The sequence below is a fragment of the Doryrhamphus excisus genome, chromosome 1 (assembly GCF_030265055.1).
Source record: "Doryrhamphus excisus isolate RoL2022-K1 chromosome 1, RoL_Dexc_1.0, whole genome shotgun sequence".
NCBI classification, from domain to species: domain Eukaryota; kingdom Metazoa; phylum Chordata; class Actinopteri; order Syngnathiformes; family Syngnathidae; genus Doryrhamphus; species Doryrhamphus excisus.
The window spans coordinates 7,690,230-7,716,677 of record NC_080466.1 but is presented as its reverse complement, the minus strand read 5'-3'; the positions used below and the strand labels follow the sequence as shown (position 1 = coordinate 7,716,677).

Here is a 26,448-nt window from a genome sequence, read left to right as displayed (position 1 = left end):
AGAGGATCCATATTATTTGCATTAAAAGCCTTGCACCGTGAAATTCATGTATAATTACAAAAAGGGGTAGTGGAGGATGGGGGTGATGTGTGTGTTATGCAGATCGAGGACATGTGTGGAGTCAATCACGCTCGGAATTGGTTATTTTGGTGATATGCTAACACAGAATATACGGTGACAGATTGCAATTATCCCGTTATTGTAATTGTCAAAGTCAATTCACTGCAGGGCTGACTGCATTAGGCTTTGCATGAAAGGGAGCCTTTTTTTTCCTGCAGTGCTCTTAATTTATAAGAGCACTGCACTCTGATATAAGAAAATGCCCCAATAAAAATACTGCTGTCATACCCTTAACTCATTATGACAGGATAGCACTGACTGTTAATCCCAAATTCTAACATATGCTGAGTTAGATTTTATGTTTCCATCCATCAATCGATTTTCTATACTGCTTGTCTTCATTAGGGGTCAAAGGTAAGCCAATCGCAGAGCAGATTTCAATTGTACTTGTACCCCAAGCAAATATAATATGAAGCAGTTAGTCATGTAACTTAAGGAGATATTCTGCCAGTCTCAATAAAATTATGGTAGGATTCCTTAAGATCTTCTTTGGGATGTACAAACTTTCATTGTACCAGTCTATTTTTGCCAAATAAGTTGTTAATCTTCATTTGTTAGCGGTACAAAAATATTAAGTTTAACTACATTTTTGTTTCCAAACAAATTTTATATTTGTATTTATTTAATATTTTTATTTTATTTTACCTACTTTTTGTGTGTTGTGTGTTGGCATATTTGTATTTGTCATACTTTTTGTGTGGTACTTTTTGAAACATGTCATTGCAATTTATTCAGGTATTGTGTTCATTTTGTTTAGTTTTATTTTTTTTTATTTGTAAAATATTTGGGAGAGAAAAAAGTACGCACCCTTTTATGGTTTTCTTTCCATTGACTGTACTGCCACCCAGTGGTATAAATCGTGTAGTGCAGGTTGTTGCACATACAAAGCTCATTCCATTGGAAGTATGATTCATTAGTTGAATAACACGCTACCAATGTCTTTATTGTTATTGTTACTATACAGGACGCCATTTTAGGGGTCTAAACAGAAAAATTAGGGGTACACATCACACATCAAAATTGACTTTCAAAGTAAATTTTCATTTTAAAAAATTCTCCAATTTTCAATGCATTACTGATAAATACTTGAACAATTAATGGCCACTGTCTTCTCTAACCACCCAGCTTCTGTTCCTACCTTCTGGAAGGCGTCTTTGGTGACATATACATTGTACCTCCATTAGGTCAGCTGGGATAGGCTCCAGCATGCCACCCCTGTGACCCTAATGAGGATAAGCGGTATAGAAAACAGATGGAAGGACTGTATTATGGGGTTAAAGCGGACATATGTCTAAAAACAAAACATTGTCATCACACACAAATACTTAGTTACAGTATTATATCACCATATAAAGACATTTAACGACATATTAACATATACATTAAAGGTCATGGGGCATGAGATGTTATCCAGGATCTTGATAGGAAATGCTGTGATGTATTAAGCATGTTTTTTTATGATTTTCAATTCCATAAAAAACACTGCTATCTATTTTCCACGCTTCCACAAGTTGTTGATACAAACAAGAGGTAATGATGAAACACTGATATCATGTGTGATGTCATGGAAGATCGTAGCACTTACAAAGCGCCCAATCAGATTACTCCTATGACACGTGCACCATGAAAGGAGACGGCTATGTGACGACTCAGCATTGGCAGTCATTTTGGGGCAAGGGAAATCCTTCTAATTTAAGATAATGCACGACTAAATGACAATTACTATGGCCGTAAATGCAGTCATGTTTTGCAGGCCATTACGTCATTTCCGTAAACACCTGCCTCCATTTAGTCTCTAATTAAAGTCACATGGTCTCCTCGCAACTGTTTCCAAGCGAGATGGCTCAGCCTCGCCGCGTCCAGCTGACATCTGTGACCTGTCAAGTTAACACGGCGGGCACCAGCACTAGAACCACCATTCTACCCCAGAAGCAGACGCCGTGTGTCGACAAGGAAACCACCGCTTCTGGGGACACGGGCTCGATCCGCCTCCTCCTTTCCTTGTTCGAGCCCGACGACCACAACTTCCCGGAGTTTAGCTACTCTCAACTGCTGGAGGACAAGGTACGACGACGTTTTTTGTCAGCTTTAACACATTATGTATATATATTATAATGCTTTGTTTTTTTCTTTCTAGTTGAAATGTGAAATAATTAGTTCATGTGCTTTTATCTTTGACTATGTTTATGTCACGTGAATGAACGTTATGAACGTTTGTATGCATCTTCCAGTTAATCCTGTATTTGAAATTATGGTTTTCCATTAAGTTTTGATGGGTCAGTCATATTTGTCTGTCATCTAATTAAAAAAAATGTAAGCATATTAAGTGTGAAAATATTTATAATTTACTTTTTTAGAAGAGCAGCAACAAAAATGAAGTCCAGCCAAGGTCCATATTTGAAGAGGAGGAACAAAAGGAGAAGGCACACTTGGCTGATATTGCCAAAAAGATGGAGGAAAAATATGTGATTTGCTGCAGCTTTATGAATGTTTTTTTTTTCTTTGGTGTGGAATAACTCAACTGTGTGTGTGTTCATTGTAGACCGTAAAGAAAAAGCAGGATCGGGTTCAGGACTTGATTGATATCGGTTACGGTTATGATGATGAAGATTCCTTCATCGACAATTCTGAGGCTGTGAGTGCTTCCAAGCGTACATCTGCATATTCGCACCAAGCACCACATTAGGTTGCACCTGCATTGTTTGGATCATACAAGAGTATTGGATCATCAAATTGTGCAGGTGCACCCCAAACTATTTACACAGGAGGGCACATATAGACAAACAACCATTCACACTCACATTCATACCTATGGACAATTTGGAGTCAACAATTAACCTAGCATGTTTTTGGAATGTGGGAGGACTGGTCGCCAGCCAATCACAGGGCACATATAGACAAACGACCATTCACACTCACATTCATACCTATGGACAATTTGGAGTTGCCAATTATTCATTAATTCATTCATTTTATATCCTCACGAGGGTCGCGGGAGTGCTGGAGCCTATCCCAGCGGTCTTTGGGCCAGAGGCGGGGTACACCCTGGACTGGTCACCAGCCAATCACAGGGCACATATAGACAAACAACCATTCACACTCACATTCATACCTATGGACAATTTGGAGTCGCCAATTTAATAAAACAACAGGAATTCATCTTTGCTATTGAATGAGTTAAAGGAACAACCCATCTTTCTTGTGTCAAACAACAGTTTTGCTTTATACATTATGTTGGCAAATATGTTTATAGTAACTGCTTTCCTCAATGCAGTACGACGAGTTTGTGCCATCGTCCATCACCACCAAATTTGGAGGCTTTTACGTCAACTCTGGTGTACTTCACTTCCGTGAGGCTTCTGACACGGATGACAAGAAACCCCCTGGCACCTCCAAAGTAGGCACAAAATTTAAATTTTTTTTATGACATTCCTTTTAGGTCATGAGGCACCTTTTTTCACTTGTCTGGCAAGAATATACAATATGGAGATAAAAACTTTTAATTGGACATTGACATACATTGTATTTTAGGGGAGCGTAGTGTTTTTATTCCCTGTAGGTGTCAGACCCTTATCATTTGGCTTATCACCCAGAAAATTTGCATCGTTCCATAATTATTTCTGACCAGCATCTGATGTGACGTCTAAAATGCTTGTTAGTCGCTGACACTTGCATTAAACATAATAGAAGTTGGTGTCAGGTGTTAAATGCCACACACAATTTCAGGCATTTCGGAATACCATCATAAACAGGCGGCATCTGACCTGCCGCAGTTCATATTCAACTCTGATGCTACCTCCTGACAATTCTGGGTTGGTTTTGCCTGTCCTATTCCAAATCAGTGTTGTTTATACACAAACGGGACAATGGGCTGTTTCAAAAGAGCAAGTGCCAATATGAGAGGGAGCTTATCACTGAGTCTATGTTCATCCTTAAAAAGAGCCTGCCATGTGACGGCACTCCCTATGTTGTCCAGAAACGTAAACTCAAAGACAGACAGGACCAGTCAAACCCAAAGAAGAAAAGCTGTCACAAAGTTTCAAAGGATCAAAACGATGCTGATGCACAGTCAAGGTGAGAGGTTGCAGTCATCGTTTTACACCCTGAGGTGTGGTATGAGGTGTGCTAACAATCCTGTTGGCTTTCAGTGCAGCGGCTGAGATGGTGGCAGTTGACGACACGACAATGCTGATGAAGAAAAAAAAAAAGAAGGTGGCGGGTACGCTGAGCGTCACCAGAATGCTCAAAAAGTTTCGACGAGAAAAGGAGTTGGAGCGACAGAAAATGGAAAGTGGTCATCCAAGCACGGTCGCCCTCCCAGAAACCCCTGTGATGCCCATGTGCCCGGCAGACGCTGGCGGAGGCGGAGGCTCGGGATTGACTGACCCGCTGCTCAGTTTGATCGGATCCACCAATGAGCATGTACTTCTCCAGGCCGCCAACAGGGTGGAGTTTGACATCGATCTGGACTGTCTGTTGGATGTCGGCGAAGAGATTTCCTCACCGCAATTAGCAACTCAGTGTTTAGCAGAAGCGCCACCTCCAACCCAGCCCAAAACAGATGACCAGCCATGTTCCTCCTCTAATGCACCTCCAATCAAAAAGATGACCCAAGCACTTTCTCTTCAGTATGCCCCACTGCCTGACGGACTCCCACCCCTCCTGGAGGATAGCATCAAGAAACTGATGTTGGTAAAGCGCACCTGTCTATTGGCGATGATGATGTCACATGTCTGACCACAACGACTGAACTCACACATGCGCACCTATTGTTTGTGCAGGTGGCCAAGACCTCTGAGAGTGAGTCCAAACTCAAGTTCTTCACACCAGAAGTCAACTCTGTCCTGCTGGAGTGAGTCCCTCCAATGCACACACACACAAACATGACGTACCAAAATGATAAGGTCCCCGTATTTAAAAAAAAAAAATCATTTTAAATAAGGTCCCACAAGCCAAGTATGCATTGCACAAATTACACTGGGGTTCAGACAATATAAAAGTGGTGATGGAAACAAGCTGTTTGTAAATGCCTGTCTCTGTGTGTGGCTCCAAGACGCGCTATTGTTCATGTTATCCATTGTTTTTTATACAGTGGGTAGCGAAAGTATTCATACCTATAAGCAGCACATAACAAAGGAAAGGTGTAATAAGCTGTAGTCAACCACGAAACATCCTCCTCCTGTGCTGCTTATCCTCACTTGGGTTGCAAGGGTATGCTGGAGCCTATCACAGCTGACTTAGGACGAGAGGCACGGTACAACCATGAAACCGCGATCATTTATTGTTTAAAAAAAAAAAAAAAAAGAGTGAGGGAGCGAAGTTTGAACCACAGTGTAACAGTACAGTGCAATATTGTACACTTTTGTACACAAAAATATTGTACACAATTGGTGTCTTCTGTAGCTGGCTGACTGGATGGTTGGCAGTATACCAGGCTTTATTTTAAGATGTGCAGTGAAGCCTCATTTAAAAGTCAATTTTGTACACTGATTCTACTCACGTGTTGACTGTCTTCACATTCAGTATAGAGTGTCAGTGCCGTGAGCATGGCGGACATCTGCGCTCCAGAGTGTACGCATACCTGTCGTCCTTCCTTCCCTGCAGCAAGGACACACTCTTGAAACGTGTCAAGAAACTCAAACTTGCAGTGAGTAACCTGTACACCACTGTGCCAAAATGACCGTGTTCAATTTGTGGGCTTTATTTTTATTTTTTTTGCAAAGGAGGACCTTTCCAATGTAGAAGATCCTGTGCAGAAGCTGAAGGAGGCCATTGGGCGAGCCATGCCTGAGCAGATTGCATGTTTCAATCAACACTGTGAAGAATATCAGCAAGTTAGGACCTTAAGGTGAGATTTTTAAATGCTCAAATACGTCAGACTAGCAGTGTAACATGTATTCGTAATCAAATTTTCTTGGAATGGAACAGAAAAGTACAGATTTTCCACACAAAAAACAGAGAGGAACCTATAGTCACAACAAATACAGTATAGTCCAGCCGGTGGCCAAGAGCAGTCATGGCATGCAATAGTGCCAAGGAGAAGCCAGAGCTTGAAAAATCTCTTGTTAATATTTCTTGTTTGGGGAACACTTTTGCAATTTGTTCTCTTACCGTACAGAAAATTAACCGAATTGTGACCTTTATAACCGAGGTATGTACCTTGACTATAATCACATATGGTCATAATCATGACTATGACCTCATTTAATAAAAAAGCCTGGTTAAACTGCTTGTCAGGATGACTGAGGAGGTTAATGACGTCAAGCAAGGTGGCCAACGGAACAATGTAGAAGACAAAGGAGTGAGAAGAAGCGGAGGTCCTAAGAAGTTGTTCAAATGGAATGAGGAGATCAGGTGAGAATGTGAAGAATTATTTTTGTGTTTCATTTCTATGTTTAATATTGTACTGTGTTTGCAGGGAGGGCTTGTGCAATGTGCTGAAGGAAAAACTGGACATATTTAAAAGCAAAAGTGAAGGTAGTCAGCAACTGGAGGACTACCTGAAGACCTTTTTAGATAATGACATCAAACATCTTTGGCCTAAAGGCTGGATGCAGTCCAGGTATGTGGTGCTGTGTTTATTTTGTATCCATCTCCATCGCTGTGTTGCATCCAAGTGTATGTGTGTTTTCAGGGTACTGATAAGCGAGAGCAGGAAGATGTTGGGCCTCCAGGCTTTACTCCCGTGAGTACATGAAGTCATCATTTGGCAGCATCAATCAAACGCTCAGTGAAGCATAATACTGCAATTGAACAGAATGAGGAGGTCGAGATCGGAGAAGAAGCAGTCAGTCATTGACGTTCCAAACGTCGGATCGCTCCCAGTCAAAGTGGAGCCTCGTGAAGTGGTCGAAGCTTCAAGCGTGTCCCGTGTAAACACGGAGGCCGATAATGAAGTCATCATCTTGGATTCAGATTCTTCATCTCCGCCGCAGATTGATGAGCCCTTGCTCAACCCTGCACCGGTGAACATCCTCACTGAGCAGGCGCTGGTTCATATGCGCCCCCTGGTGCCCAGCCAGGAGCTCTTGGTAGCCGCGGTGGCCAAATACAAACGTTCTCTGCAGCACTGGAGCTTCAACACAGGCAATGGCAGTCCACCACTTCCACCGCCACCTCCTCAGTGCAGCCCAGTCGACTTTGCGGAAGATGCCCTGTGTCACGCGGTTCTTCCTCACCTGCTGCAAGACTTCATGGGGCCCACTGGGAGTGTCAACCCAGAGGTCGAGATGAGCTCAGATGATGTCATTGTATAACCTCAGACATGGTCCATCACGATACGATGTGACATATTTCCTGAAACCTAACAACTTTATTCGAGATAAATGGAGGTCAGGTGCAGTCTAATACGCTTGTTTAGAATTTATTCACACAATAAAGACATTGCATGTTCTATTAGCTGTTTCTTTCCGTTTAACATTAACGTAATTAGTAGAGACATGACTGGCTTGAGATCAACATTGTCGAGGTATTTACAGTCTTATTTGTCTAATATGTTTGCATTTTGCATATTTGCAATTACTCACCAGGTGTTTGATCAACAAAAGCAAATAGCTGAACTCCAGATCAGAAAATATTGATATTAACGTTTGGAGCACCCGTTCTGCTCACATTCCAGAAATATGCATGCTTGGAGGCAATGAATGTGGGTGTGAATGGTTTGTCCAGTCCAGGTTCTGCCTCTGCCTCATGCCTGAAGACAGCTGGGATAGGCTCCAGCCTACCTGAGTGGGGACAAGGTGGTGTAGAAAATGGATGGATGGGTTGTGGCTGTAGGCAACCTCCTAATGTACTTTTTGTTAACTCCACAATATGCCAGTCGTTGCATTTGAGACTCACGTGCGCGCAGATGCAGAATTATTGATTTTGAAAATCTGTTCTGAGATACTTAGTACTTAGTATATTACTATATACTAAGTACTAATATACTTAGTACTAATATACTTAGTATATTTAGTCAGTATATGGATTATAAATTTAAATGAAAATACATTGTCAAGTAAGGGCAAATATGTTTATTCCAGTTTTATTTTACAAGCTCAGATGAAGTTTTAGTACTGGACTATTGTACATTTTTGGGTTTTGTAAAAGTACCTGGACAGGCGTCCTCAAGAGAAAGCCCTCATTATCGGCTGTAGTGACAAAAAAAAAAAGAGGGCAAAACTCCCTGACAAGTGTCCACACAGCAGTGAGACTTGAATCCCTTTTGGCTTCTACAACAAGTTCCATGTCAGTAGAAGCAGGGTCGCAAACAGAAAGTGTCTTTTACCTGGCTGTGCAGTGCCTATGAGAGAGGATGGGACACATTAAACACTGTGTGACACAAGTACAAACAATATGAACCTAAATATACCTCTGCTAGTGATCACCTCCACCTCTACTGTAAGATTCCTCTGTCCAAAAAGCCCGGTCGCCAAGACTGTGTATTTTCCCGCATGCTCCGTCATTGAGTGAGTGGGTGGTACCACCAGGCGGCCATCTTTGAGCCAAATAACCGAAGGTTGGGGGTTTCCTTGAACCTCGCAATGGAAGCTTTCTCCCATTCTCACCTGCAGCTTTGCAGGACAGAGTAGCTGTGGGCCATCTGAGGAAGTACAAGAGATACTTGTACATATTATTCCCAAACATTTCACAGTAGTTTGTCATTTAAACAATTTAGTGGGCCTCGTTCATCAGCTATTGTTTTTTTTTTTATTGTCCCATAAGACAGTATTGACTATAAATTCTGCCTAGCAACAACCATCATGTGCTGTAATAGTGATCTGAGTTTCTGCATCCTGTAGGCCAGGGGCGGGAACCTTTTTGGTTTTTGTAACACTCAATGCCGTACAACTAAATATGTGCATTTTTAAGACCAGTGCGCAGGTCACACAGCTAGGACACGCAGGTACTCCGGTTTCCCCCCACATTCCAAAAACATGCTAGGTTAATTGGCAACTCCAAATTGTCCATAGGCATGAATCTGTGTGTGAATGGTTGTCTATATTTGCCCTGTGATTGGCTTCCGACCAGTCCAGGGTGTACCCTGAAGTCAGCTGGGATAGGCTCCAGCACGCCGGGGCTTTTTGAAATGAATTAAGCAAGATGGATTTTACAATAACCACTGTGGAATAGGCTCCCTGTGACCTTATTGGAAATGGCATCAAAGATGGACAGATGGATTTCAGTAATATTTAACTTTAAAATGTGGAAAAAATATTAGAATTAATATAAATATATTTTCTGATGTTAAATGAGAGCCAAATGCAGTCATCCAAAGACCAACATCTAACTGGCGAGCCATAGGTTCCCTACCCCTGCTCTAGGTATGGGGGGATGGGGACGGTCACCCTGAAGAAGTTGGAAGGAGTGATATTTTAAAGAAAGTGGTCATAATTTAGCCAAAATTGTAAAATTTTCTTAATTATTTTTTTTAAATCAATTTTCTTAAGTATTGATCCTACTCCGGTTTCCTCCCACATTCCAAAAACATGCTAGGTTAATTGGCGACTCCAAATTGTCCATAGGTATGAATGTGAGTGTGAATGGTTGTTTGTCTATATGTGCCCTGTGATTGGCTGGCGACCAGTCCAGGGTGTACCCTGCCTCTCGCCCGAAGACAGCTGGGATAGGCTCCAGCACCCCCGCGACCCTCGTGAGGAAAAGCGGTAGAAAATGAATGAATGAATGAATGAATGAAGTATTGATCCTCGTTCACTTACAGAGGACAGCAGCAGGGAGTTTTTGCGACGTGACTGCTGGAGGCCACTGTGGTCCTTCTGGCTGCAGTCGTAATTCAGCCTCACACCAGTACAGCGCCCCGTCCTCCTCTCTCCTGGGTTGGACATCCAGAGTGAAGACTTCGGTCACGGGCGTCTTCTCCATCACATCCGAACGCAGTTGGCTCAGTCTTGTTTGACCCCTGTAGAAGGTCACAACGAGGTTCCCGGCGGGGGCCACATCTTGTACAGTACACTGTAGGGTGTACTGGCGATGCTCGAAAAGCGGGCCTGTGTGATTGGCAAAGCTGATGGACACGCTGTCTGGAGGCTCTGTAGGCGACAGAATATTAAACCATGATGAATTTTTTTTTCCCCACTTATGACTTTCTACTTGCATTGGGGCTTTGTAACACACACGAATCAAATCAAATAAATCAACTTACTGTAAACAATGACAGGGAGGCGAAGATGACAGGGTCCCTCTAGATTTGACACGGCATAGCACACTGCTGAGATGCTCCACTCTTTCATATTGTCCACACTCCAAACCAGATAGTTCTCCATTGTAGGTTCAGGAGCCACCTGATCATGATGATTCACAACTTCACATCCATAGAACTACCAACACACTCAAAATTGACTTTTTTGATGCATGAGCGTTCTACTACAGTTTGGCCCAAAATCTATTCTACAAACACGGAGTGGGTAGGATTTATAGCCTGTATCCAGATACTCCCAAGATTGTCAATATATTTGGAGCTTTGCTTCATGCAAGAACCAAGCAGTACATGATGATATTTTCACCAAAGAAACTGCAGTCACAGGGTATGATAACTTCAGAGGTGGGGTACAGCCTGGACTGGTCAGTATGACTTAAATTATCATTTAAAATAGGCCTATATATTTAAAGTGACATGATGGCCAATATTTAACCCTGGAACAGACTATTTAGATTAGAATTTGGGGGTAATCTGTACTATATTGTACTAATACAAATGTGAAATGGTTCTCACCAGTGAGACTTCCCATCCCAGCAGGAAAAAGTCTGTCCTTGACACTGAGCAGTTAGCTGTGACTGGGTCTCCAAACCTCCATGTTGAAGACAGTTCATAAATTGAAAAAAAGATATTGAATGATCATACAGTATCGATCATACATTAGTATTACAAAGTCTTACTATTATTTTGACTGTATTATGTTATGTCATTTTTCATCTCTATTGAGGAATCCCTTACTGGTCTTTAATGAATGTTTGGAAGAAGTGAAGTTCAGAATTTGGATTTGTACCTGACCACCATTGTGGAAGGGGACATGGTGAGAGGGCAACGTTGTTGTTCTGCTGAATCCTCTGTGATGGGAGGGATGCTGGTAGATGGACAAGGTCCAGATGGGAGAAATGTGGGGAGGGGAGGTGAAATTTGTGAGGGTAGAGGAGGAGCAGGTGTGTGCACAGAAAGGGGGGATGAGGTAGCTGAGGTATAAAGAGGGAAAAACACAGATTATAATGTTTTTGCTTTTGCCATTGCAAATGAACCTCCCGTATGAGTCATTGTTGCGTAATGCAGACAAAGGTCAATTGAATTTTGCCATCTGGTGGAATCAGACTGTTTTTAGCTGATCTATTGTGAACCATTGTTTTATTGCAGGCTGAATACACCCAGTGTGTTCCTCTGAGGAAGGAAGGACACCCTGCCCAACTCCAAAGAACTCATAGCTCCTCTTTTCTACCGCCATTGTTTCACTGGAGACTGGGCGCCTTCTCCACCCTCCCTGTGTGTGTGTGTGTGTGTGTGTGTGTGTGTGTGTGTGTGTGTGTGTGTGTGTGTGTGTGTGTGTGTGTGTGTGTGTGTGTGTGCGTGTACCTTGTCACAACAAATTGCAATTTTCCAACAGTACCCACACTTAAAAATCTATTAAACAATTTGTCAAGCAGCAATCATTAGTGAAGAAAGGTAATTCAAGGATTTGATTCAATATAAATAAAGAAATACTGATATACAACATCATTATTATTAATACTTTGGAAAAAATGGGGAAAAGGCATACAGTAAATTTCATTGAATTGAAAATGAAATTTTAATCAAATGCAAATTTTCAACAATTTCAGTGATGATTCAAAGAGAATCTGCACACCTCTCATTATTATAAAGAAAACTATTACTGTTTCTACTAAACTAAAGAAAGTATTGCAATGTCATACAATAGTTATATATACAATATATATATATATATATTAATCATTGAAGTTGTACTCATTCAAACAGAAATTAGAAATGATCATAAAGAAAGGAAAATATTTGAAACGCCAAAATGTATTTTTTCTTTTTCTCATTCTCAATCCAAACCAGTTTTATTTCATTTGATTGACATTTTTGAACATATTTCTCATATAATTAATGTACGTTAAACAATCTGTTGTCTTTGAGTGTATTTTCATATGTAATTTTAAATAATATTTTGTAACAAATTGATATCATACACACAATGGTGATCCAACATGTCACATTTGAAAGTGGACGTCCTCAGTCCCCGCCTACCACGTAGTGATGATCACACTCACCTGAGCCAAACAGGTGAAGCAGCAGCAGGGTGATCCTGATCCACCTTGACGGGTGCATCCTTCATCAAATATGACTTTCCAACAGCTGGAGCCACTGTGTCTGATGCAGGCAGTGTGAGACCTTTGAAGACTCTTCAGGGTTTTATTTGTGTGAGTGTGTGTGTGTGTGTGTGTGTGTGTGTGTGTGTGTGTGTGTGTGTGTGTGTGTGTGAAGCTGATGATCAGGCAATTCCTTTGCTTTGGCCTCTCAAAAGCCACCATGGGCGTTCTCTGTTGGTATATCGGGAGAGGAAGGAAGGGAGGGTCAAGAATAATGGTGTGTAGCACACTTGGCAAGAAGGCATGGAGCTCCCTGTATGTGTGTGTGGAGCTGAATACTCCAAACTCCCAACATGACCAATAGATATGCATTTAATTGGGAGGTGTTACTCATATTTTGATGGAACTTTTAGGGGTTACCGTATTTGGGGGGAAAGTTTCCAAAGGCCTCGAACTGACAGGGGCTCAAATAAATAGAGATGTGGTGAAAAGAGCTGCCTTGAAGGCACAATGTCATTTTTTTTCAATAGGGCCCAGAATTACTGATGAGAGAATGAGCTTGTTCCCTTGTCATCCATCCCCAAATGTTGTCAATCGCAACACACAGGATGGTCTAAAAGAGTGATGTTATTACTCTGGAAGAATCCTTTGTCAGGCGGCCATTAACCCAGTCATTACCACACAGACAATGGCCTTCAATCATGAGGGATGCCCCTGGAACATCTCCACAACTACCATTTTGACACCCCTGCACAACATGAAGCTCCATTGTTCCATTGAAGGAAAAAGTGAGACAATTTTGACTCAAAGCTTCCAAATATGACGATTTTCCATATAAAGATCGAATGCATATAAATAAATATGAATCAATAAGCAGTCTATGTTTGGTCAATAAAGTTGCGTATTTTGTTAATTTAAGCTTCAAAAAAACGTATAGGTTTGTCCGTAACGTCACATGACGCAATAACGTAACAATATAAAGTGTTCCACGTGTCAAACCTGTTGCCTTCTGTGACGTCTCCATACAACACACAATGGGGGACGTGGACCCGGAAGCCGGCTGTCAACACAAAGTCATGTGACCATAAGGGAGACAATAGCAAGTAACAGGACATTCGTGATTAAAAAATATGTATGTATTATTACAAACCATTTAATATGATACACTTTAAAGTATATTTCATTTAGTTTGGCTGTCAGTGTGTGACAAAGTTGGTGACGTCACTTCCTGTTCCCTGCTGAATGTTTGGCTGTCGAGTCAACAACCAGGAAACGAGATGTGCTAATGCTAAATGTGAACAACCTACTGCTAGCCTGGCGCTATGAAAACACACAATTACCGGAGAGCTAAGCGAATTGTGCTAGATTGACAACACGACGCTATTGAACAGCTGCCCGTCGGAGTGAGTTACACGGATTAGAATCGCTAAACGTTGCTTGTCGTTTTGTGGAGACCCGGACATCTGGTTCGTCCAGCGGTAACGTTAGCAGCGGGAGCTTTGCGGCGTTCTCTCTGGGGATGGCTGCGGCGCGCAGAGCTGGTGTCGTGGCTGCATTTCTACTCCTGTTTCTTCTGGTTGGGTGCAAGGCAAGGATACACAAACTCACCCTGAAGGTAAGTCGACATATCTAGGCAGATGAGATCGTGTTTGCTTCGAAGCTAGCATAGCTGCAGACGACGTTGGATTCGTTAGCTAGCTTTTGCATTAAGAGGCTTTATTAGTGTCATGTGCAGAATAGCATGTCGGGACTGTTGTATACTTCAAATCTGATTGTGGATTTTATGTTTTGTGTTCATCATCAGAACGAAACACGCTTTTTCGTCCACCTCAACACTTTTGGCTTTTACGCGAACGGGACTCTTGACGTCAGCCTACGGTCTCTGCGCCTCCCACAGAAACCGGTCAACTATAGCGTCTACCCTGTAAGAGCCTCTTTGTTGGATTTATCGACAATAATGTTTATCAAATGTCCAATATCGAATCAGCTGATAAGCACTTTTGCAACATATCCCAAAGTCTTAGCCTGTGTAGAAAGTGATCACGTGTTTGATGATGCTTACACAAGCATGTGATCTTTGTTTTTTTCAGGTTGGATTCAGTCTCTCCAGGTCCCGAGTGAGTGGAGTCTTGTCTTACACAGTGAGTGCATAATGTTGTACTTTATAGGGTACATATGTTATACTAATGAAATATTGTCATTTACTGATATACACAAAAAAGTAAAGCATATTAAATTTAAAGACCTGTAAATAAGACGCAAAATGTTGAGTCCCCATTGGCAAGAGCCTGGAGTTTGATAATGGAATGAGTGACAGGCACAGCATGTTTTACCGGCCAGCACCAAAAATCCAGTTTTACACAAGTGGAATTGTGGACAGGGATAACAAAGTTCTTTTAACACACACACACACTAGTGGTTTGGTGCATTAGTACATCTGTGGGTGTATTGCAAAGCCAAACACTCACGTTCATACCTATGGACAATTTGGAGTCGCCAATTAACCTAACATGTTTTTGGAATGTGGGAGGAAACCGGAGTCCCCGGAGAAAACCTACGCATGCATAGCAGATCATGTCCAACAGAGATTCGAACGCAGGTCTTCCCGGTCTCCTGACTGTGTGGCCTAGATGCTACATGCATGGTCCTGTTGTGTTGCTGCATGCAAAATGAACATCCATGGTTATTCTAAACAGTGGCAATAATGCGACTCTTTTTGACTTCCTCAGGCTGAAGAGACAGAGACCTGCCCCCTCACGCTCAGTAAAGTGACTAATAATGAACCCCTCATCCTCTTTCTTGTTGATATCCACAGCTGCAGGTGTGTACAGTCATTTGTGTTATTCTTGACAGTATGACAGGATTATTAAATGAGATTATTTGGTCTTTGCCATGTAGTGTCAACGTGCGTGTCTTCGGAGACCAAGACAATATTTTGAGCGCCAAATTGAAGAGCGATGTGCAGACCAAAGTGAAAGGCAAGCTTCCCCTTTCCCCAACACCCATGCAGTCGCTGCATGGTACAGTCACATGTCGTAATACAGCGTGCTTTGTATTATGCGAGGTTGTTGAGGCATTTCTTCAGCTAAGTAAATAGTGTGACATATCCACACTAAATTGTACATAGCAATGGACAGCCACAATTCAGTCCTGGATACTGAAACTTCTCAGCTTTTGGAATACATCTTAAAACACTATTAATTTATGAGGAACCTCATTCTCATAACTGTCATGCAAGTCTGAACCAACTTCTTGTATTGCACTTCATTCTTAACTGCACTACTGTATAGTAGAAGTTAACTACAGGAGACTAATAGTAAAAATTGTGATGTACATTGTTTTCTTTTGTTACAAAAATTAACTTTGTCAAATTGTATTGAGAAGCCAAGACAATGACCTTTGTGGCGCCACTTTTTTATGTCTCCTACAAGTTCCTTTTCTGGTTCTATTGTTGGCATGATTCATATTTTCCTTCATTGATTCCCTTTTGTGTGTGTGTGTTTTTTTTTAAAGGCTTGTCTTGGCCCGAGCCTTTACAACTAAACTTACTTACCTTAAGTGCACTAACACAACTGATTGTTGGAAAACCAGTAAAACCTCTGACACAACACAAATAACATCAAGCTACATGTTTGTCTGCTTCAGGTCAGAGGTCAAGCAGGGAGGCTCCTGCCAACGCTCCTGCTAAGCCTGTTGAGCAGACGAAAGATGGAGATAAAACGTCTGGAAAAGTTCCAGATGAATCAAATGCAAAAACAGAGCTTGTGGATCAGACAAAGCAGGATCAGACGGCAGGGATTACGCTTCCCGAATTCCATGTAAGAGGCATCTATTCTCGTGGCTATGGCGTAATTGTAAACGTTCATCTTGTAAAGTATGTTTTTACCTGTAGCTCGACAAGAACAAATCGCTGACATTGGCTTTGGAGAAAGTTAACGACACCTACAACTTCAATGTAAGAGCACTTTCATCATGCGTCACCCATGTTCGAGTGACCCCAAAGTTAAACGTTCTCTCCACCTTCTCCACAGTTCCACCTGCTGGTGGGCTTGCTGGCTGAAGGCTTGTACAACTTCAACTTCTACTACTGTCAGAACATGGAACCTGGCATAGACCATTCCTACTCCTTCACTGTAATTTTACAAAATTTTCTCATATGTTCTCGCCTCATACACACTCTTTAAACCACTGTATGTCCTCCACAGCTGGAAGTGACGGAGAAGAATCCCGGAGGCTTCCTGTCTGCAGCCGAAATCCCACTGTCTCGCCTCTACATTGGCATGGCTGGAGTCTTCTTCACCGCTGCCCTGGTGTGGGTGTACACGCTCATGAAGCACAGGTACTTGCACATGTTAACTGCACTTCAGTGCCTCAGTCAAGTCAGGCAATGATCACCATTGGTGCTTCTGATGTGCAGGTACAGTGTGTTTAAGATCCATTGGCTGATGGCGGCGCTGGCCTTCACCAAGTCCACATCTTTGGTTTTCCACAGTGTGAGTTCCACAGTCCAAAATAACTACACATTAAAAAAAAAAGGTTTCTCAAAGTAACCACATCAGCCATAACACTCTGACTTGGTCCAGCAACTATTTACCTTTTGGGTGTTGCACAGTTCCAGCAATATAACAACCGCTGTTTACATTAAATGGAATGTAACGCTTGTCAGAGTTTGGTCAAACGAGCTTAGGGGAGAGGGGGTTGGGAATAGGAAAATTGCGCATTTGAAAAATGCAATTTTCACTGTGACACCACAGCTTCCTGAAACATCCACCACTGCTTGAAACACTACACAAAGTGTCTAAAAATGTCACTGGAAGCAATGTGTGTATACTACCAGCCCCGCCCCACCCACAAGACCAAAACACTGTTTGACAGATGAAAGGACTCACACCGTTCATGCCATTGTGCCATGCCATTGCGAACAAACGTGTCAAGTGCTGAAACCAATGCACAGAGCGAACTCTCTTCCTGCCTGTTTTGAAGGCAAGAGACGTGGAAAACAGACATGCATTCACATGACGACCATTTTTTTTTATGAGAAATTGTCACGTTTTAATCTTGTGACACCACAAGTTCTAAGCGAAAATAGCCAGCCTTTCGGAGGTGAGTAATGTTGGATTTAAATGCTTTATTGAGCACCTCAAGCCTCACTACTTTATGTCTGTAGTTGATAAAAACTGTACACTTTTTCTGATACCCGCTGTTGCAGACTATGGTTCACTTTGAACCACATTTTGAATTTCCGCCTCTTAGCAGCAATCCCTTTTTAAGAATGCATTACCCCCCAAAATGATAGCAAAGTGTGTGTATGCATGATAAGAGTTGTGCATAAATGTAAGCATTTTCCTACACACAAATACAAGTGGTTAAATCCCATACTTTGAATGGGAATGTTCCTACCCACGTTCTGGGCAAATTATTTGACTTGGTTTGTGGTCTTAGCTCTGCTGCTGAAATACATTTAGAAAACGCAAGGAACACATAACACATTTGGTTGAATGACAGAATTCATTTTCATAGATTTTTTTGTTTTTTTGAAATAACCATATTGATGTGGACATAGCCTTTGTGTGCTAATGTCCTCCTGCTGTCCCTCTTCCTCTTTCAGATAAACTATCACTTCATCAACACAGAGGGGCATCCCATCGAGGGCTGGGCTGTCATGTATTACATCACACACCTGTGAGTCCACTTCCTCAGAATTGTCGCTTCTTTATCATGTGCGTGTTTGTGTATTACATATTTTTGCCGACTGTACCACCCAGGCTCAAGGGGGCGCTCCTGTTCATCACACTGGCACTGATTGGCACCGGATGGGCCTTCGTCAAATACATCCTGTCTGACAAAGAGAAGAAGATCTTTATGATTGTCATTCCCCTGCAGGTGTGGACTGTGAGCTACTGGGATGATTGTTGTTGTTGTTGTTGACATGCTTGTGTGTTCCATACAGGTCCTGGCCAACGTGGCCTACATAATCATTGAGTCCACGGAGGAAGGCTCCAGCGAATACCCTCTGTGGAAGGAGATACTCTTTCTTGTCGACCTCATCTGCTGTGGCGCCATCTTGTTCCCTGTTGTCTGGTCAGTTTTTTTTAGAATCTATACACTAAGCTGTACATTGACTACTCTAAAGTCTATTCATTGAGAAAGTATCATAAATGGGTGTATGGGGAGATACACTATATGTGATACTAATGTGTAATGTGTTTAATAAAAACAACAATTATCTTGTAGGTCCATCCGTCATCTACAAGAGGCTTCCAGCACCGATGGAAAAGGTGAGAACCTTAAATTTAGACGGCCACACGTCTCATCATCATCTGACTAACTGATTTACTTGATCATCCAGCTGCCATGAATTTGGAGAAGCTCAAGCTCTTCCGGCACTACTACGTCATGGTGGTTCCCTTCCATCCTTTTTACTTCTGTTCATCTTGTATAAGTGTCTAATTTTCTTGTTGTCTTTCTCTTTAGATCGTGTGTTACATCTACTTCACAAGAATCATCGCCATCCTGCTCAAGGTCACCATGCCCTTCCAGTGGCAGTGGTTCTACGAGGTACCTCTTGTCTTTTGTCATGGGATGTTTTCAATTAAACTTAACTTAACTTAACTTTCCTTTTTGTCCTCAGTTCCTGGTGGAAGTGTCCACATTGATCTTTTTTGTGTTGACGGGATACAAATTCCGACCCGCTTCCAACAACCCGTACCTCCAGCTGCCCCAGCATGATGACGATGAAGAAATGGATGAAATGTAAATAATCTTTTTAAAATCAGAATTGGTGCATACATGGACTTTATTTTAATGGACTTAAAGGGGACCTATTATGCTTTTCCTCTTTTCAGACTTGTAAATGTTGATACAATGTAGTATTCTCGTGTTAAACAATGCCAATGCGTCAGATACTGAGGTTTGCACATTGGAAAGTGAGCCCTGAAAGAAGTTTTGGACAGCTTTGCTCAAGATTTTTTTCAACACAGTTCGACTGATGTCAATGCTATGCGGACATCCTTATATGGGTTGCAGATTGCCTGCACTCAACAAACAGAGGCCTACATTTCCGGATCGTTCTCCAGATCGCTTGGGAGTTTGACCAATCACAGCAGAGTGGGCTCAAGGAGAGGAGATGTGGGGGTACAGTAAATTACACAGACCATTTGAGCGGGAGGCAGGAAATCCAAGAAAACACTGCTGGAAGAGGCGCAGAGTTAGGAAGTTCTAGAAATCTTTCTATGGAGGTTAGCTGCTGTATAGCGGTCCACAACAATATAATCCGAAGTCCCGGAAATGAATATAATGGGCTCCCTTTTAATGGTTCCGTGTTTTCCAGAGTGACGGAGTCGGGTGCACTGGAGGGCATTTCCAAAGTCAAGAAGACGTCCAACGGACGTGAGCGCCAGAAGGAAGCCACCTTGTGAGCATGGGCGGGGATTCATTAGCGGAGGACAAGGACCCAATAAGGCCTTCCACCCATGGCCACTGCCTCCTCTTCTTTCTTTTTTTTTTTTTGTGCAGTGGTTTATCGTGGTCCTTCCCACTCACTGCCTGCCTATGCAAACAGACTTCTGTGTCTTTGGAAAAATGCCCGACAACAGAGGGGCGGACTGACGAATGAGTTCTCCAAAGATCATTTTAGCTTTTTTTTTTGGTGTGTGTTTCTATTTAACACGGTACTTGCATTGGCCTTCCTCATATTTCTGCGTGTGCTGGGACGGGCTTGCAGGTCCGATTTATCACTAGAACTTGCTCAGGTTCTCACCCCCTTCCCCTGGCCAATCAAAATGCAGGCAACATTCAGGGTTCTACTGATTGGTTGAGGCTGCACGGTCCGCGTTACTTTCCTGATGGGGATATTTGAGGTTGTAAATTTTACTACATTTAATTATTGGTCCATTTCAGTATTGATGTTGGATTGCCCGTCACCGCCGCTGTACCTTTTGCGCTTAGCTTGTTGAGGTCACTCAAGGTTAGATGACCGAACCACCCTTTTTTTTGGCTTCACTGTGCCATTCTTGACAAACAATCTTAACAGATAATTGCTTTTGTCGGCTATTGTTTTTTTTTAGCATTCTACTTTGGATATGATGCATATTTTATGGATTATTGACAAGTTATTGCTATTGAAAGGTCAGAAGACTGTAAATAATGATTCCCCCAGTTCCTCAAAAAAGACAGTAATGTACAGAACTGTGCTTTCAGTTTGTTTGGAATAATGTGAGTGCAAAGTCAAAAGTGAGAATGATACTACTGAGATGACCACACACACACACACACACACTCCTATTCATGTGTGTTGCCTTCCTGCAAGGACACAAGTGTAGGGTAACTATACAGCTTAAACTTCACTGAGGGTTTTTCCATGTCTGTGACTTATAATAAAGCTGGTGTTCTGGTGTGCTAGATTTTATTTACTTCATCATGTATTAGCACTGGTTTCCTTAGCATGGACATGCTAAGTTTTTGTACAGTCAATGTGCTGGCAGGTTTTTTGAGTAGTATTCAGACTAACTTTCAACAAATGTTGAGCTCAGGTTAGGCTTGGTGTTAAGATTAAGCTTGAAGGTGGGAATCTAGACTAGGTTTGTGGTGGGGGTGACGTTAGTGTACTGTGATTGGCTGGCGACCAGTCCAGGGTGTACACCGTCTCGCCCAGTCAGCTGGTATAGGCTCCAGCACACCCCTGCAACAATGAGGATAAACAGCAAAGAAAATTTGAAGTTTGAAGTTTTTAATACAGGCTGCTAGTTACGAAATGAGAAAAGAAGTTAACTCAAAATGTCATTGATACCACCTCCATGCTAGATGCTTGAGATGCTACTCAGGATATAGCAGGATATACTATACACCTGGTCACCTCAGTGCTCTGCTGAACTTCACAGAATTTATGCCCGACAGGGACAATGTTGTGGTGGACTTGCCACTCCCAGCTCCCAACCATACTCCATCACCTCTCAGAGCCTGAGCTGGTTTCATGCTGGATGCATCTCCCTGAGTGACTGTTTCCCTGCAGGAGTATCAAGCACCGTCAGGAGCCAGCTTTCACCCAGCGACATTAATCCGAGAGGGCTGGACCAGCAGATTCCCAGAAGCAACTTCACCATCTTCTCAGAGAAGGGCATCAAACCTATTACAACCGCCCTATAAAACCCTCAGGCCAACCGTAGTACAAAGTTTGCCCACCTCGTCTACACCCACCAAAAGGAGAGACCCCAATGATGACTCCCTCCTCTACACAATGACCCAGAAGCAGTTCAACCGGAAACGTTGTGTGAGTCGTCCTGTGCACTCCCTATCCAACAGGGTTCGAATCTCTCGTCTCAACCGTTCCCACAAGCCACTCTTCATCTGGGTGACGCCACATTATAGACCACTGCACACCTGGGACCAGCCACCTTGTACCTGAAACCACAACCCAGCAGTGTGCTCGGCTATAAAGGACTGCGGAGATTCTACGAGGAATCCACGCCACTATTAGTACACTTGAGTCTGTGAGCACCTTAAAAGGGGGTGGGGCTTATTGTTAGACAATAACCTTGCCAGGGTTACACAGAATGTTACACATAAAAATAGCACGATTAGATTCCGAATGATGATTCCGAAGGTGACTCGGTACACAAATCACTTTTTAATTGTATCTTTCATTTTTGATGCAGTAATGAATAATGTCAAGGCCTTGGGTTGAGGAAAAGGTAAGAATTAGGGTTAACACTTTTATAGTGCTTTAAATCAATCTAATCTAAATGCGTCTATGAGCTCGTGCACAGTCCTTTCCCGGCTAGGCTCCGGCTCTGCCCCTCCCACAGGCTGCGCTGCGGATGGATGTAGTTGGTGCGTCAGCAGAGTGCAGCAGACAAGCAGCAGACACGCCGCAGTCAGTCCCAGTCAGCCAGTCTCTGCCTCTCCATCAGCTCGGCACGCTCCGTGGGAAGGACACTCACGTCACGCGGGACTGCAGGGACCATGTGAGTGTCAAAGAATGATTATGCACAACTGACATGCTCATTTTGGGGACTTTTCTCTAAGTCACCGTCAAGTTGCCGTCATTGAGGATGAGACATGCAGTGACTGATTTTGCAGATATGCATTTGACATGTTTTGAGCTTTAATAATACTAAGCTTATTAGAGTGTTTCATGCAAACATGGGGATGCTTTGCTTGCTGATCCTGCACATGACCTCAAAACGTCTTTGCTTTGGAGAGCATGATGATGATGCAGCACTACACTTCCTCTGCAGTGACAATGCACCACAACGCTGGTGCATCTCTGCACATGTTTCCCATGCAGCATTAAAAGCTTTATTACCAAATTTTCAAATGTATTTTTGTGTCTTGCAGGACTTTCTTCTCAGCTGTGGCTGTGTTGACCCTGGTGGTTATCACTGAAGGAAGTGTTGGGTAAATATGAAAACTATTAACTATATTTAGGCTTTATTTTAATTGTTTAACTGTACCTTTTTTGTAGATTAAAGTAGTCCTCGTCTAGATAAATGCACAATGTTAAGTATCTTAAATTTGCTAAAGAGCACTGAGATTGACGTGTTTACATGTGATGGTTCTTTGAATATGCTCATTTATGCCTACTTCCCCCCAAAATTATTTTTCCCCCTCTTTGACTGAAATATAAGTACCAAATATAAATTCTTTTGTATCAATAAAACCTTAAAAGATTACTTAAATTCAACAACCTCATCTATCCATCTATGCCGCTTATCCTCACTAAGGTCACAGGTATGCTGGAGCCTATCCCAGCAGTCTTCGGGCGAGAGGCGGGGTACACCCTGGACTGGTTGCCAGCCTCATCTACGTAAACATGACCATTTTGGCAACATTAATTTAAAAGTATATTAAATTCCTTGACTTGACTTTGACTCCAAGCAAGCTAATGGTTCACATGACCTCAAACCAGAAGGGGGTAACATTAAACATTAAACTAATGTTTAGCTACAATAAAGACACAGATGTTGCCAGTTGTATCAAATCCCATAATTCTGTTGGTTGTTGTGGTCATATTAACATATATCAACTGGTTCTTACTGGTTTCAGCCCCAGCACTAATGGCAGCTTTTGCACCGAGTCAAAGGAATGTCTCCAGTTCGATATGGTCTGCAGAACAGATGAATATGAGGTGAGGGATACTGATAAAAGCACCATAAAATGACCTGTGTGTGTTTCCTATGGTTGTCAGAACACTACTGCTGTTTACAACGATGTCATGTAAAGTGATGAATTTTGTGTTGAGGTGCGCCACTACAGCCCCACGCGCTGGGTGTCCACAGACGCCGAGGCCTACTTCATGGGCGTGGGTGCCGCCATGGCCTTTAGGAGACTTTTTCAGTACATCACTGGAGCAAATGAAGCAGGTAAGGACAAACCAGTCTTCAGTCTTTCACCTCATGGGTGTCCAAAGTGTGGTACAGGCGCTCTTTGGTACCCCAGGTTGTGTTTTTTTATTTATTTTATTAGACCTTGGAACATTCTTACAAATACAATTAAACAAGAAAACTATGACAATAATAAAGCTAAAATATTAGGTAAGAGAGTAAAATAAAGCAGAAAGCTGAAAGTGTAATTTTGGGAAACAAACAAAACTTGTATAATTAAGTTGTGCTGGGAAAAAAAGTTATAATATTATGATAAGAAAGTCAAAATAATATGAGAATGCAGTGATAATATTATGAGAATGTTCCATTTTCTATACCGCTTATCCTCACTATGGTTGCATGGATGCTGGAGCCTATCCCAGCTGTCTTCGGGCGAGAGGCAGGGTACCCCCTTGGATTGGTCGCCAGCCAATCACAGGGCACATATAGACAAACAACCATTCACACTCACATTCATACCTATGGACAATTTGGAGTCACCAATTAACCTCGGTGAAGAAAATTTGGACAACCCTGCTTTTGGAACTTCATTCAGTTGTTTAATTGCATTGTCAGGCATCCAGATGGAGATGACCGCACCTGTCCTGGTCAAAATCCCGGAGGAGACCAAGATGTGGGAGCCGGCCGTCTACACGCTCAACTTTCCGCTGCCTGCAGCCTATCAGGACAAGCCGCCAGCACCCACCAATGACAAGGTGAGCTGCAGGATCAGCGTTTTTGCTTGAGCGTTGTTAACATGATAGCGAGTGTCGAGTGTATCCGGCTCGCTCTGCGGACTTTGAAATAGAGTTGATCACAAGGTCACTGCTGTGACTCCCATGGAATCATAATCATAATTCACCCATGTTTCCACCGTATTTATATAACAGCTAACCACCTTTCATTTGTCTTTGATACAGTTGTACTTCACTGAGATGCCCGAGATGCACGTCTACGTGCGCAGTTATGGAGGTTGGATGCTGTCGGTCACCTCCAGGCTCCACGCTCACCTGCTGACTAAAGAACTGGAGAGAGTCAGAGCGACCTACAACCACAGCTACCACTATGGAGTGGGATATGACAGGTGAACACTTATTATTATTATTATTATTATTATTATTATTATTATTATATTATAGCGTAAAGAACTACTGAGACTAAAACTATGTACAACAGCATGCTAAATGGAGCACTTACTGTAAATACTGTAATTATAACCAGAGCGTTTAGTTACGTACTTAAACCGCAAAGGATGGACTTCCTGTTGCAAATTTAAACCTGGGGCACTTCAGTCATAAGCCACTTGGAAAGTGTTGACAAAGTAGCTAATAGTATACATATATGTGTGTGTGTGTGTGTAGCCCCTTGAAGTTATTGAACAGACACAATGAGGTGTGGTATGTGGCCGAGGGGGCACCAGTCTGCACCGACCCCCAGGAGCCAACCCCCGCCCACACCCCGAGGGCGACCCCCAACTCGCTGGCTGACCTCCCATCAGACCCCCTCCCGAACATGCTCTCTGATTCTCCAGCCCTCACCAACCTGTCATCATCCAACTCCTCGGACACACCCACTGACGTGCCGACAGACACACCGACTCTCGTCCCATCCGATTCCCCTCCCAGTCCGTCTTCTTCTGCCCAACCCACATCCGGCCAGCCCCCCACCTCCGCTCAGGTTTCTGTGGACCAGGACCTGGCTAAAAACGCCACTGGGCTTGACTCTGTGGCGCCCTCGCTGGAACTCCAGGGGGTCACTGCGCTTTGGAACGGCACGGAGCATGTCTTGGTGGACACACAAGCAGGAAGTAGCGTCAACCAACAACAAGATAGTGTCTAAGTAGAGAAGGATGCCACTATTGCTCCACCATGTTTAGCTCTGTGTTCTTTATAGCAGCAAACACACTGCATCGGTCTATCATGTTTGCATCATAGAAACACGTCAATGTTGCTATTAGCTGCTAAATTTAATCTAATTCTAAAGACAGGAAACAGTTGTATATTATAAAATCAAGCTTCTGGTCCCTTTTTAGCTACTTTTATTCTTTGCACTACATAATCATGTGATCTGTCGTCTGAGGACAGCCGCTTGAATAGTTTCCCAAATTGGGGTGTGTCTTTCTCCTCATGATTTGCCAATAGTGTTGAAATTTATCAACAACATCCTGCAGTAAATGTTATTAGGCTCTTGCCATAGTCATCTAATATCAAATATTTGTGTCACTAAAAGCTACGTTGTGTGCTCTGAGGAAGGTACAATAAAAAGTAACAAATACCCACCAGGCTCATTGCTTATATGTATGTGGTTTTGTTTAGTTTTTGGTGCTTCTTTCTTTAATTATAGTGTATGAAGGCTGTTACAGGCCGTGCCTGGCCCTTTAAGAAGAATTGCATTGTGGGCAATTGAATCTTTCTCTCTTCCCCTCTGTCTCCATTGTTTTCTGCGTCCTGATTGGCCGTAGACCATTGTCAATCAATCTCCATGTGCTGCCCTGCCTTGTCTCCTGTGTGTCATCGCTAGCTTCCTTGCTAGCTTCAGTTTGAAGGAGTCGTACTGCAGCAATACATAACAAGGATACAAAAATGCTATGGGACAGCTAAATGGGACAACAAAAATGGCAGGTTTGCGGTTAGTCAGCATTTTTTTGTTTCGGTTGTGTTTTAAATAA

At 42.6% G+C, this 26,448-nt stretch overlaps 4 protein-coding genes across 7 annotated transcripts; 3 read left to right on the top strand and 1 right to left on the bottom strand.

Annotated features, from left to right (window-relative positions):
* Nucleotides 1–1,748: 1,748 nt before the first annotated feature.
* ubn1 (ubinuclein 1) lies at nucleotides 1,749–7,647 on the top strand. 2 transcript variants are annotated; one of them, XM_058091454.1, is made up of 13 exons: nucleotides 1,752–2,184; nucleotides 2,478–2,585; nucleotides 2,663–2,755; nucleotides 3,395–3,517; nucleotides 4,097–4,194; nucleotides 4,269–4,812; nucleotides 4,902–4,972; nucleotides 5,644–5,767; nucleotides 5,844–5,968; nucleotides 6,358–6,474; nucleotides 6,539–6,682; nucleotides 6,755–6,805; nucleotides 6,878–7,605. In XM_058091454.1, the coding sequence occupies exons 1-13, from the start codon at nucleotides 1,930–1,932 to the stop codon at nucleotides 7,374–7,376; spliced, it is 2,352 nt and encodes a 783-aa protein (XP_057947437.1). In that variant the 5' UTR covers nucleotides 1,752–1,929; the 3' UTR covers nucleotides 7,377–7,605. The 2 variants fall into 2 exon arrangements, with proteins under 2 accessions (XP_057947445.1, XP_057947437.1); XM_058091462.1 differs by lacking the exon at nucleotides 2,478–2,585 and having other exon boundaries at nucleotides 1,749–2,184; nucleotides 6,878–7,647.
* Nucleotides 7,648–8,130: 483 nt separating this feature from the next.
* LOC131140761 (intercellular adhesion molecule 1-like) lies at nucleotides 8,131–12,561 on the bottom strand. The gene is made up of 7 exons (XM_058091475.1): nucleotides 12,387–12,561; nucleotides 11,109–11,297; nucleotides 10,835–10,910; nucleotides 10,265–10,403; nucleotides 9,822–10,151; nucleotides 8,474–8,704; nucleotides 8,131–8,404 (listed from the first exon to the last, which is right to left on the bottom strand). Exons 1-7 carry the CDS (start codon nucleotides 12,437–12,439, stop codon nucleotides 8,334–8,336), a joined length of 1,089 nt encoding a protein of 362 aa, XP_057947458.1. The 5' UTR covers nucleotides 12,440–12,561; the 3' UTR covers nucleotides 8,131–8,333.
* Nucleotides 12,562–13,644: 1,083 nt separating this feature from the next.
* Nucleotides 13,645–21,636, top strand: LOC131127710 (protein GPR108). 3 transcript variants are annotated; one of them, XM_058069884.1, is made up of 18 exons: nucleotides 13,645–14,035; nucleotides 14,225–14,344; nucleotides 14,511–14,561; nucleotides 15,150–15,241; nucleotides 15,319–15,398; nucleotides 16,066–16,238; nucleotides 16,313–16,375; nucleotides 16,452–16,553; nucleotides 16,626–16,759; nucleotides 16,838–16,913; nucleotides 18,029–18,102; nucleotides 18,186–18,303; nucleotides 18,371–18,501; nucleotides 18,655–18,698; nucleotides 18,770–18,819; nucleotides 18,895–18,978; nucleotides 19,052–19,173; nucleotides 21,431–21,636. In XM_058069884.1, the coding sequence occupies exons 1-18, from the start codon at nucleotides 13,940–13,942 to the stop codon at nucleotides 21,474–21,476; spliced, it is 1,656 nt and encodes a 551-aa protein (XP_057925867.1). In that variant the 5' UTR covers nucleotides 13,645–13,939; the 3' UTR covers nucleotides 21,477–21,636. The 3 variants fall into 3 exon arrangements, with proteins under 3 accessions (XP_057925867.1, XP_057925858.1, XP_057925848.1); XM_058069875.1 differs by lacking the exon at nucleotides 21,431–21,636 and adding an exon at nucleotides 19,447–19,744; XM_058069865.1 differs by lacking the exon at nucleotides 21,431–21,636 and adding an exon at nucleotides 19,751–20,827 and having other exon boundaries at nucleotides 13,647–14,035.
* A 602-nt stretch (nucleotides 21,637–22,238) lies between these two features.
* On the top strand, nucleotides 22,239–26,056 carry soul5l (heme-binding protein soul5, like). The gene is made up of 7 exons (XM_058069896.1): nucleotides 22,239–22,382; nucleotides 22,756–22,815; nucleotides 23,464–23,545; nucleotides 23,660–23,780; nucleotides 24,357–24,496; nucleotides 24,701–24,864; nucleotides 25,142–26,056. Coding segments are annotated over exons 1-7 (1,047 nt in total). The 5' UTR covers nucleotides 22,239–22,380; the 3' UTR covers nucleotides 25,620–26,056.
* Nucleotides 26,057–26,448: the final 392 nt, after the last annotated feature.